At 37.2% G+C, this 13,217-nt stretch overlaps 1 protein-coding gene across 29 annotated transcripts in view; it reads right to left on the bottom strand.

The window, feature by feature from the left end:
* The window catches only part of ADGRL2 (adhesion G protein-coupled receptor L2), a 269,111-nt gene that overhangs the window by 74,164 nt on the left and 181,730 nt on the right, over nucleotides 1–13,217 (bottom strand). For all 29 annotated transcript variants that reach the window (XR_008320682.1, XM_053313455.1, XM_053313457.1 and 26 more), the window contains exon 5: nucleotides 6,398–7,198. Coding sequence is in view for 28 of the 29 variants with exons in the window: in XM_053313455.1 (XP_053169430.1) it covers nucleotides 6,398–7,198 (801 nt within the window). In the remaining variant the exon portion in view is untranslated. The remainder of the gene's footprint in view (nucleotides 1–6,397; nucleotides 7,199–13,217) is intronic.

The raw sequence follows: 13,217 nt of genomic DNA, 5'->3' as shown, positions 1-13,217 counted from the left end.
TACTGTCAAAAAGAAACTCTTCTTGAAAGCTGTGCTCTCATATTTATTTCTCCATCTCAAACCAGAAACTTTTTGAGTACTGTATTTTATTCCCAGTCTCACTTATAGTCTGATCGAGTGCTGCCTGTACAATTCTGCTGAATTTCTTAACTAGCCTAGCTGCCGCAACAACCTATTCAAACCTGTCTATCTTCTTTGCAAGCACTTGCTTGACATCTTGTGAAACCTCTGTAATTTTCTTTTGATTATAATGCAGCGAGGCTTTCACAATTAACATTTGTCAAAAGCATCACAAGCACTTGCAAAAGTGTCAAGAAGTTGATGCTGATTCAGAACTTGGGGTACTGTGGGAAGGAGCTGGGAATATTTTCCATATTACTAATATTCTAGGTATTGAATGACACCATTTGCTTAATTAAGACATATTTCATGACATAAAACTATATCAACAACAGTGTAATTAATACTCTCTCACATCCTCTTACTTTGGGATCGCTTCTATCTAATTTAAGCTACCCTTGTGCCCTACAGCTTAAGATCGTTTAAAGGGATCATGACAACTCCTATCTGAAGTCCAGTTATGAGGTTAGAATCACAAGAGCATATAATTTCATCCAGCACTACATGCAGCTGTTGCTTTGCCAAGACAGATTCCAGTGCCACCCATGTGGCCAGTGTAATGATTCTGAAACACATCTGCTTTGTCTGAAAACTGATCTGTGCATGTTTAGGAACTGGGGCACTTTTTGTAAAATTATTCATGATTTCAGAGAGAGAGAGAGAGAGAGAGAGAGAGAGAGAGAGAGAGAGAGAGAGAGAGCGCTATGTATGCATATTTAAGCTTGCAGTCAACACTAACTGAACTCAGAATCAGTACTATTTTTATTTACAATGCAAAACCTGAGTGTGGAAGGGTCTGCACTTCCTTCCCTAAAGGTGGCACCACAAGCATCCAAACAGATCTGAAAGTGTACTAATGGAAAAGACACTGATGCTTCAAGTCTGTACTGCAGTTTCTTGTTTTGATTGCAAAGATCCCATCTTAATTTAGGAAGACATAATGCTGACACTGAGTACCTGCATATAACAACATTCCTGTTTAAGGAGGGACAAAAAGGAGTATTTTATTATGAAACAATAGGCTTAACTATCACAGCCCATGTAGATGTGTCCCAAAAATACTATTCTGATCACATAATCAGATAATGCACACAGACCATTATGAAATATACTCAAAATCATGTGACTAATAGCAACAATAAATTTAGTAAGAGTTCAATGGCAAAGTTATAAGCTGTTTGGGTCTACAGCTGAAGGAAAACATATCCACTGGACATGAGCAAGTCCATTACCAACCTAAATGTAGCTATCTGGATCCAAATGTAGCTATTTGGATATATTTTTGAGGAAGAAGGAGGTTATGAAGAGTCCTAATGAAACAGAATCAAGTTTGGAACTTTGTCATCTCAGGTATCTAATATATTGGCACAGGAGTTGTGGAAATAGATACTGACAAAAAACAACACTGCTGTGGGTTCACTATTCCTCCCATAAGCACCAGGCACCTTGCTGGACTGTGGTAATTTTTTGTGCTCGTTATGGGATATAAATGTTAAATAAATAAATAAATAAATAAATAAATAAATAAAGAAAGAAAGAAAGAAAGAAAGAAAGAAAGAAAGAAAGCAAGCACAATGAAGTATTATAACAATGCAAACCAAGCAAACCCGTTCTAAGAAATGCATTTAACTGTCAAAGATCAAAGGTATTATTAAAATTAAGTAATAACACCACAGTGTTGAATCGCCATGTAACTGAGAAGATATGAATGACTCAAGAAATGCCTCTGTCCCCAAAGAAATGGATTGGCAACAATTTTACACTTTCCATGAAGTTTTGAATGGGGCATGAATAAGAATGTATGCTGGGAGAACTTGCAACAAACAAGCTAAAAACGTGATTCCATGGCGGATGGCATATATCATGCCAGTTTTGAAGTAGTTACACTGGTTCCTGGTCCATCTCCAAACACAATCCATAGTGCAAGTTTTAACCTTTAAAGTTCTAAATAGCATTGTGCATAAAGAATTGCCATCTCGCACATGAATGTTCCCAGCCCAAACTATAGTAAGTAGTTGCAGATATAGTTAGCCCCAGCATTTCCTCTAGTGTGTGTGCATGGTCACAAGTTAGATCAGTTAATTTTAGATTCCACTCAGGTTGAATCAGGAAGGACCCAGTCTGAATGTACGTATACACACACTGCCTTGATACTGCTGTCCAGATTAAAACTCATTCTGCACACAGATGAAAAAAATTGGAGGGAACATTGGTTAACACATGCCCAATCCAGGAATTGGACATCCGGTTCAGGATGTAAGAAAAGGGTTGTCATGGATACGAAATGTCCAGGAACTAATGAGTTTTGTTCTGGGTGGCAGTATCAAAGCAGTGTGTGCTCACCTGCATTCAGAATGGGGGCTTCCTGATTCAACCTGAGCGGGATCTAAAATGAACTGAGCGGATATCCAAAAACTTGTGAGCACACACACGTGCACATGCCTTAGAGGGCACGCTGGTGAGAATATTGCTTGAATCAATTTTATCCATCTTTCTGGTGGTTCTCTTCAGATCTTTCTAAACCGTCAAGAATAGATCTGCTAAAGGCAGCAGTAGGGAACATGCAAGTATAGAAAAAAAGAATTAAAATGTTCCAAGTCCAACTGTATTTAAGCAACAGTCGTTTTATAAACTGCTACTATACAACATAAACACTTAACACAGGTTTCTTTCATTTTTCACCTACACTTACGTTACTATAATTATAATTATTTCACATATTTGATTGTGTTTATTGAGGTGAAACCTTTTCCTGTGCAAAGAGCACTATAGGGGAAAATGCGTGAAACAGCTTCAAAGCTCCACAGTAAAGCACTTTTTCAAATTCCAAGCAAAAAAGTAGAGTTTTTAATTGCAACTCCCACTCCCTTTGATGGTTGTGTTCAGGAATTCGCTCCAACAAATAGTTCCACATCTCCCTACCTTCTAAGGTGAGCTAAGTGGTGCCTTGAAAGAGGGCCTTTTCTGTTGTGGCACCCTGTTGTAGAACACTCTCGTCAAAGACATTCTAGTCAAAGACATTCATTCATTCATTCATTATTTGTACATTTCTCACTACCAAAGTCTCTAGGTGGTTTACAGTGATAAAACCAAGAAATGTTAACAATTAAAACATTAAAAAACAAATTAAAATACCCATTAAAACTACCAGAAAGCTAAAAAGCTTGGCTGAAGAGATGTGTCTTTAATTGTTTCCTAAAAGCCAACAGGGATGGAGCAGCTCTAACCTCAGCAGGAAGTGCTCTCCATGGCTCTAGGGCAACTACAGAGAGGGCTTGCCTTTGAGTCGCCACCAGATGAGCCAGTGGCACCCTCAGACAAACCTCCCCTGAAAATCTTAATAGGCAGCAGGGTTCAAAAGGTGTTCCCGTAAATACTTATTTTAATTCTTATATTCTTATTATAATTCTGTTGCCCCCAGACTTTGGAATGCTCTCCCAGTGGCCATTCGCTCCTCAGACTCCATCACAGTTTTTAGAAAGCTTCTTAAATCTTGGCTTTTTACCCAGGCTTTTACATGACCATTTCTATGCTGCTTCAATGTGTTTTTATTCTTGTGTCTATGTGTTTTTATGCTTGTATTTTATAGTTTTTAAATTAGATTTGTTTTATATTTTTAGCTTAATATTTTAATTGTCATTTTTATTGTATGTTTTTAACTTTTGTAAACCGTCTTGGGGTTGTTTTTAATGAAAGGCGGTATAGAAATTCAACAATAAATAAATAAATACTTCTTTTTGCTGCCAGGTAAAGATTTTTTATTTGCTGAAAGCTTTTAGCACTGTATTATGCTCCAGTTTTAATCAGTTTAAACAATAACTTTTATTGTTATTTATATTTTATTGTTTTCTAGTTCTTTAAATCATATTTTTATAAGCTGCTCTGAACACTATGGTGGAAAAGTGATACAAGTTTTGTAAACAAACCAATAAACATTATATTATGGACTTAGCAATGCAGGAATCGTAGACTCAAAGTGAGAGCAAATTCTGGCAATGCCACAGCAACTACAATATGCAGAACTAACGTGAGCACTATCTCATGATATAGCTCAGGAAAAAGCACATGCTCGGGGTCAAGACTGATATTTCACTTTGGGAGTGAAATTCATGTTTAAGCTCAGGAGAGCAAATCAGATGGATGTGACAAAGGACTCTTTTTAGTCAAAAGGCTAAAGACTACAGTGTTTGAACCATTTTGTAGTAGGAAGCTATGGTGCAGCCAGGCGCTGACATGCAGAGAGATGAAAGACAGAGGGCTCATTGAGTAGGTCAATATATCATTACTGCTCCCATCACCAGTGAAGTGGCAAAGATTGCAGAGTTTTCCATAATGGCCCCAAATTAGGCATTCCAACAGAAGAGGCCATGACTTCTGCTGTAGAGCAATGACCCCATGACATCATTAAGCGCTTGATGTTAGGTCAATCTTCTTCAGCAGAAGGCAACCTCCTTTCTCCAAAACACAAAGGTCCAGAAATACTAACCTTACACCACCTTTGCAGATATGCTATCATCCTAAACAGTTTGTGTACACTCTAATCATTTAAAGGAAAAGATTGTCCCCAAAAATCTTTTAATCAGTTTCCTTCCTTTCCTAATGAGTGACTATTCATTGTTTGTCGAACATATGGAAAACTAAGGGCATAGAATGACATGATCTCTAGAGGTTTAGCCATACAATGCTTATCTTTTTAACCTAATCAGTAAATCTAGAAATAATTAGAGCCATCCACACCAGATACTTAAGATCACTTGAATCAAGCAGATTTACTACATATTAATATGCTTTAATTGTGCTTCTGCAAAATGACTGCTTGAAAAGCACTGTGACTTATCTATCTAAATATGCGTCTGCATCTTCTGGCTGCAGCATGTTTACCACTAATTTGCATTAACTGTTCTTTTGTATGTACAGATCAAAGAGTTAAAACCTAAGACTGAAGTAATTTCTTTCTGGAATAATTTCTGTTCAAAAGAAGGTTTGTGGGGATGTTTTCCACACTCATATTTTAGAACGTTTTTTTAAAAAATCCAGTGTGCATTAAATGCTTCAAACCTGCTTTGGGAGACTAGAAAATAATCAACTTTTTTTTTTACACTATTTGAATGAAAGGTAATTGAAATACAGAATATCATAGGGCATTTTATGAAGCCAAAGGTGATTTAAATAATTACTTCATATTTCTAGTTGATGGTATTGTCTATTTCTCTTGCATTTAGGGAAAGCTTTCTTAGGAATGTGTTTTGGGAGGTGGAATCACACAGATGCACAGCAAGGTCATAAAATACTTCTGTATTTCTGACCATGTTAACCAACCTTCAGTCTTCCATAATGAAAGTTATAGAAAGTATGCACAACAGCTGAATTAAAAAGCATCCAGTTAAAATGCCTATTGTGAGGAAACAAACTAAAAACTGTACACAACAACATTCCAGGAATGTGGTGATGGTGATGGTGGTAGTGATTATGATGATTTTGCTGAATGACATCAGTGGCATACAAACATTTTTCAAATGGCATTTCCTACATCCTCTCAAAAATATTCTTCAAAAAGTTCATCCTCTGAATTTAAGACTGCATGTAACCCATTATCACACTTGTTGGAAATATTTCTTCAGTTATACAAGTTCCCAAATGTCTATTCCTTGGCAGCTTATGTAATAATACATAAGTCGTTTAGGTAATTATGTTCAATTTGAATACAATTACTTGCATTTGCTGTTGCTACACCAAGGAGAAATTCTGGTGTATCATAACGTGCTATGAAGATATGCAAGTCTTGCTTTAAGCAATGCCAGAGACCTTGAAAATGCAAAACTTCACAACATCCATGTCAAGAATTATCTAACTTCATCTGTCTCATGGATCTTTCAACCCGACATCTTTTCCACTTGCTGGCACCAAGAAGTTACAAGTTCCACACATATTAAGTATAATGCACATAATATAACATTTTAAGGTAGACCACCCTGAGCCACTTTAGGAATGGTGATACATAAACTGAATGAATAAATAATGAATAAAATATACTTTATTCTGTTCTGGTCAGGTAAAAGGACTGAATTTATGTCTTGATAGTATAAATAAAGAGCTAAAACACAATCGGCTATAGAACCCATAGTACAGGTACAATCTTTATTACAAATGCTCTAAGTTAACTTTTACTTAAAAATTAGGCACTTCCATTGCAATATCCAAATACACTAAAGTCTAATCTGAATGGCAAACACATTAAAAGATACATAAATCAGTAGAAATAAAAGATAATTTTTACCTTGAGCAGGGTCAGGTGGGCCAAACTCTAGAGAATACCGAAGAATGAAGTTGTTGTTCCACACATACAGTTGATTGTCTCTTGGATTGTAATCCACAGCAGCAATGTAATGGTACATGTTGGGGAAAGGAATGTCTACATATTCTCCTCGGCTTAACCTGGTGTTGTAGATATAATCAATTGAGTTTTTGCCAGTTTCACTTTCATTGTCTTGGTATACCGATCGCACCACATAGAGAACCCCACATATCATAAAAGCATTGGATGCTGCCCGTTTGTCATACGTCGTTTCCCACGTCGCTTCAAAGCGCAGAGTATATGGATTCAGTTGGCTAATGACTATCATTCCATTGTTTTGTTCTGTAGCATAAATTACCCACAGGCCATTTTCATCAACTGCCAAATCAATATCAGTCTTTCCCCCCCATCTGTAAGGAGAAGTGTCGTGGTAGTTAGCATAATTTATAATAGCCTCTCCACTCTTAATTCTAGTCCTTAAGTCAAACTTTACAATGTTCCTGGTTCTTTCCTTGTTAAAAAAGACTGCACCGTCATAGACCACAAATCCTGTACCATCCACTCGATTTGGAAGTTTATACGTCGTCTGCTGGCGTCCATTTTGGAAGTCCTCTAGAGAAGCATATTCTATCAAGGTATCAGTACGGTATGGAGTCCATGGCATGAAGTATATTTTATCTGCAGCCTGAAGAGGATCTTTGCACCAGGCACCAGCCTTTTGTTCAGCTTCATATAAATTTGGAGAGTCCACAACAGCTTTCAACGTCCCAGGGCAAACAAAAACTAGCAGTCATAGGGAGAAGCAAGACAAAGATTTATTTAAAAATTTAAATGTTCATGTTACCAGATAAGGCTACCCAATAAAAATCACAATTGACTACAAAGAAGGAACAATTATTTTAATTTACAACAATACTATCTTACAACTCATATGTAATTAATGCCTGTATTACCCTTTGTAATCCATGGTTCTTAAAGTTACCATAGTAACCAGTATGTGAAGTGTTTCCCCTAGTATCATCGAAGGTTCTATGGCACACACATGTGCATGGAAATATAGAGCTATACTTGCATTGATAAGAAATACAGCATTTATTCTTCAAACCATTTAAATGGTGTTGTGCAGCAGGTCAATTAAGATTATTATTCTTTAAAGTCATAAAGAACTTTTAGTCTGAAAATAAAAAGTGCCTCAACATATGACAAAATAAAAACAAAAATATCTGGTATAGAGAGATTTTAATTAGGAGCAACAAAAATAAAGGACAACCAAAGCAATGGAGTGAAACAGACCAGGAACCCCTGTAATTATGGCATGCTATGGAGAGGGTTCTGGAAGCCAAGCAAAATGACATCTTATTAACAAGAAGTAGTCAAGGGTGAGAGAAAGACAGGGAAAGAGAGAGAAAGGGAGGAAGAAAGCAAAGGGAGTCTCCGTCCTAGAGCAGGTACATCAGATACTAAATCCCACCACCTGCTTTAAGTAGCCGAGAGATTAGCAGCCAAGTCAGTTTATTGCAAAGTCGATTTCTTTATGAGGTGTACTTAAAGGATCCTGCTGATTATCATAATATCAGAGTGTTGTGGGGAGGGGAAGGGGAGGAGGTTAACATCCATAAGGCACATAACAAGGAGCTGGGGAGTTTGGACTATATACGTTATTTACCTTTTTGTTCCACTTCTATTTCAAGCATCAGAAGAAAAATGAAAAGAAGTGCAAGGGAAAAAAAAGAAGATTAACACAAATTGACTATCAGGCGAAGATTAAATTAGTTAACAGATGTTAAACACAGGAAGAATAAGAACTGCACTACATTGGATAGAAAGAAACAGACAACAGGAAAACCTAGCAGGAGAAAGATTCTACTGTTACATAAGTGAACACGGATCAATCATTTTAGTAGGTTAAAGAGGCAATACAGAAAATGCTGGGATGTAGTTTCACTTAGTCAACCTGAATAAATAATGAAAGACTTGACTAATGCATGACATACATAACCTTCCCTTTCCCAAACCAAAAGCAAAAACCCTGTCAACTTCATCTTTTAAAAAAACTTATATTAATATGCTAGACACACATGTATGTCTTGTTCTGTGTTATATTCCAATATTTAAAAAAAACTTTAGTTTAAAAGAAGACTTACGGCTCTCACAAAGTTGCTTGTGCTCTAAAATGAATTGCAAGCTAAGACTTATGTCTTAACTTTTGTGCCAGGTTAAAAAGAGATGGAGATTGCACTATATCACATATTGTGATTGCTTACAAGTTAGACTTCACTTGCCTTAGACTTTTAGCCCTAATCCTCTTACTGAATTTACCTGAATCCAAGACTAGTTTTTTCCAAGATTTTTAATGTTAGAAATCAGAAAGACTTCTTAAATTCAGAGTCCTGTTCCTTGTGACTTTTGTTATAACTTCCTTGTTATACTTTTGTATGTATGACCTGTATACTGTAGGTATAACCTCTACTTTTTAAGGGGGTAATCTTAAATTTGTTTTAAGTTGTTCTCTATAGGGTAACTGTGGTCCTCTCTAACAATGCAGCTTGGTCAGTACAGCATCAGTGTATATGTACAGTATATACATATTTGCTCTTAAATTCTAAACATCTAATTCTACCAATCACTTTACAAAGCTTTTTCTTAAACTGCAAAGCTTAATCCTCTTTATGTTGATAAAAAATAAAAGCAGCAAGGTTTGGGCATTATCAGACCAGAATGCCAGCAAACTCTACTTGTAAAGTACAAACATTTAATCAATTCATTTTAAAGAGTGCCAACCTCTTGCAAAGGCACAATTCGCTAAAAAATGTGGGGCTTGCTTTCTCCTTTCTCTTGGTAAATTGTGTGTTGCTCCGTGACAACACAAATGCCAAAATAATTGACTATATTAGTATATAAAGACTATTGGCAGTCTTCTCTCCCTGTTAACACACACCTTTATCTATCAACTTATTTCTTCCGGATACAATGCACCACCACTAATATGTACCATTGTCCCAAACATTTAAAAAATTATAAAAGGAATGTAAGTTGTTCGGTGGTACTACCCCACTGCCTCCCCATCTTGAGCACTGCCTTCAACTTGCAGAGGAAGAGGATTGGGCCTAAAAGGCCAAGACAAATTTGTGGGTACATTGGGCTGAACTTGCAAATGAGTACAAAGTTGTACAATATCTTTACTATGTACATAATGCAAAACAGTGTGAGGCTTAGCTAATTTTTTCAATGTTTTAGGAGCATTAGTGAAACTGTAGGCACCTTTACTCTTCTCTTAAACCAAATATGTCCCCCCCCACACACACTATTCTAGAAATTCTTTGTTTTTAAAGAGGTTCCCCCGCCCTCAAATTACAGGAGGCCATTTATTTGCACAATGAAGACCTGTTTAGCTTAACTAAACCTCCTCAGTGCAAAGCTTTCATGCTCATCTAGGATTAGAGCCCTGTGATAAAGAGGCAGATCTCACAAAAAGCACTCTGTGTAAGATGTACAGCAAATGAAGATGGTTACCAATCGCTTCCCACAAAACAAGCCCATTCTCACATATCAGACCTCAACTGATCAACCAAACACAATACAGAACATAACTATCACAAACAAAAATAGAGCACAAAACACTTCCAGCCAGAACCCATACATACAGCAGATATGTGTTATCACACTTACAACAGATATTATTAAATAATTAGGCATTTTGAACATGCCTGCTCAACTTAAGCCCCCCAGCTGTTTTTGGACTACAACTCCCATAATCCCCAGTCTTAGTAACTAATTGCCAGGGGTTATGGGAGCTATATCTGCAGGAGGGCCAAAGCTGAGCAGGCCTGATTTAGAAGGACTAAAAGTATACTGAGGATATGTAGTCCCAAGGCCATGGCAGAGAACTTAGAACTCATGTAAAGCAGATCACTCAAAGTCAGTCAAGCCTTTCTCTCAAACACACTTCCTTACAAACACACACACACACACACACACACTCCAACACAGACAGACACAGAAGCTGACACTCTCCCACAGAGAACACACACACAATCCCCCCGACACACACACACATACACACCCCGCTTCTCCTATGTAGCAAAGTCTGTGCTACAGCACAGGTGAAGAGGAAAATTTAATCTATCACACCTCAACACTAGCCTAGTGGGCTTGCTTTAAGCCTACTCTCTGAAGAGGCAACAATGTGCTCTGGAAATGTGCAATTTCATTGCACCATCTACTGGTCATTTGCTGCCCATCTGTGATATAAATCACCTCTTTTTTATTATCTTAAAACTACTTTTAAGGTAGTCGAAAGCAGCTGGAACTGTGAAATTGTGCAAAGGGGGAGCAGGTTATCTGGACTGGGCATAAATTGGGGGGTAAAGGGAGAGAAACCTCCCTTCCAAATAGAATTTCTCTGTCTGGAAACACCCAGGACAGTGATCAGCTTCCTTCCAGAGATGTGAGCTGGCTGGACACCTCAGGAATATGCTTTCCCCCTCAGTGTGAGGTTTTGTCCACCTTCCTCTAGCTGAAAGGGAGAGCGGAGCATGCTGAACTTCTGAGAGAGAGAGAGGTTTTCCCTCCGTATTTTGTGACACAAAAACCTTCTTTCTTGAGGCACAGAGCTGAATGCACACCTTTGGGGCAAGGAATGCACCTTACTTTTTAGTTGGGGGTGGTGGTGACGGTGACTGTCCTACTGACTTATGATAGAAAGGAGACACATATTGCAGATGCTTGAATATTTGACAGTGAGCAGGTTCACCCGACCACTGCCCATCTGGAAGTTGGGGAAATGTTAGTTAAAAGTCAACAGGAGATGGAATGGGCTCCTGGTGACATCTGAATCAACCCAAATTCCATTCCTGCTCTGTTTCTCCTGAGATTCCACCATCACCAAGATTTGAAGCTGGTTTGACAAAATTGGCAGAATCTTGGTAATGTAGTGCCAGAAGCGTGCACTCTTGCTTACCGATATTTTCCCCACTTCCAGAGTAGGCAGCAGTCATGTGAACCCACCCAATAACCAAATTGTAAATAGGAAAAACAATTAAAGTATCTCTTTTGGGAAAGCAGAGCAAAGGGGGGGGCAAGCACAAAGAGGGACCATTGCTCACTCAGGCAAAAATATTAAACTCAAGCATTCTTTATTGGATTATTATGAAATTTTACCACCAATTTATATTAATTATTAAATAGATTATTCTTGCCAAAGTTGATACTGATAGGACAACCCATACTGATATTATGAAAATTAGGCCTTATGGTAGAGAATGTAGGAAAATGGAGCCACTCAGTTACATAATATTTTTGTTTTTCTTTATTATAACAGAGGTACTAATTTGCTTGCATTGCATTTCATTTGGATTTTGAATTGCTGAATCTTAATTTTGAAAAATGCAGTGTTTTTTCATTTTTGAATTGTAATATGTCTCTAAAAGGAATAATCAATAAAAGCTTTAGAAGGAAAAGACAAAACAATCAATAAAAAGGAAAAGAAGAGAAAGGTTTAGCTCACTTAGACATGCTTCAGGATCAAATAAGCCCAAATCAGGAACCTGGCGTACAAAGCAAATCTTACCAAATATTCTTAAAATGTATCAAATCTTTTTCTCCTTACCCCAATAAAAGAAAATCTGTGGGGAGAAAGTTGCTTGGCTACCACAATTCTCCCAAGAAAGAACTATATCGAATGCTTGAAATATAAAGTTCAGTCAGACACCCTAATCAAGCAAGCTATTCTAGCCAAGATAGTCTATGGCAAATATTCTCATTCATTTAAATGGAAGAATACAGTTCATGTGAACATAGTTTTGTATGCAGAGATCTGCTTCTTCCCTTGAAAATAATGGGGAAATCTGTATATACACTGAAGGATTCTGGATCAGGGTGAGACTGTATAAACTGTCTTTGCATCTAATAAATACTAACTATAAAATTGGATTATTTCAAATATTTCTTAGGATGATAAACATGCCAGTCTTTATGCAGCATGAATCAACAGCAAAGAAATTATGAAATGTTTTATAGTTTAAGAGCGGATACAACATATCTCTAGCAACATATGACTGCTATGTGAAACCTTCAGAAACCTCCAGTTTGTTAGAGAGCACAACTACATGAATCTTTGAAAGGAGTTTTGTTAACACATCCAAAATTAATCTTATGTGGTGCAATCTAGCAAATGTTAGGCATATCACTTTGGAAACACTGGCTGACACCCAAACTACTGTTTTGCTGGTGCAATGACATACATTGTGTGCACCAAAGTTTGTGAAGTTCCACGACGCTGCAGTGCTCCACAGTGTTGCACAATCAGTAGTGGAAGACCTCCCCCAACGTTGTGCAGCAGTGCAATATATAACATCTTCCACTAGTACAAAGATTAGTCTGGAACAGAATTCCTTTCTTTTCACAATGTCATTCCTCTATGTTCTCATGCAAATGCAACATTAATTTGGTGTACAGTTACTTACTTCAGGCCTATTCATTGCAGTGGTATGTAGGTGCACTTAATTGGCTGGACTGTGCTATTTTCCCCAGTATTGATTGCTGTATGGTGTATTTTTCAGTAATGTAATAATTCAGTATTCAACTGAATAAAATATATTGAAATAAATAGAACAGGATTTTAAGGACTTTAAATTTCACTCTAATGACTTTCTGGTGATTCTGTATGTGAGCTTATTTCACTTAAAAAAAAAAAAAAAGCAATATTGTACCTGAATAGAATACATAAGAGTAGAACAATGGCATAAAGACAAGAATAACAACAATTATTACTGGCATATCTTGCTGTGGTACATTGTGTACT

Source organism: Hemicordylus capensis, chromosome 4, assembly GCF_027244095.1.
Source record: "Hemicordylus capensis ecotype Gifberg chromosome 4, rHemCap1.1.pri, whole genome shotgun sequence".
Lineage (NCBI taxonomy): Eukaryota > Metazoa > Chordata > Lepidosauria > Squamata > Cordylidae > Hemicordylus > Hemicordylus capensis.
The sequence above is the reverse complement of the archived record's forward strand: the minus strand, read 5'-3'. Positions and strand labels throughout refer to the sequence as shown.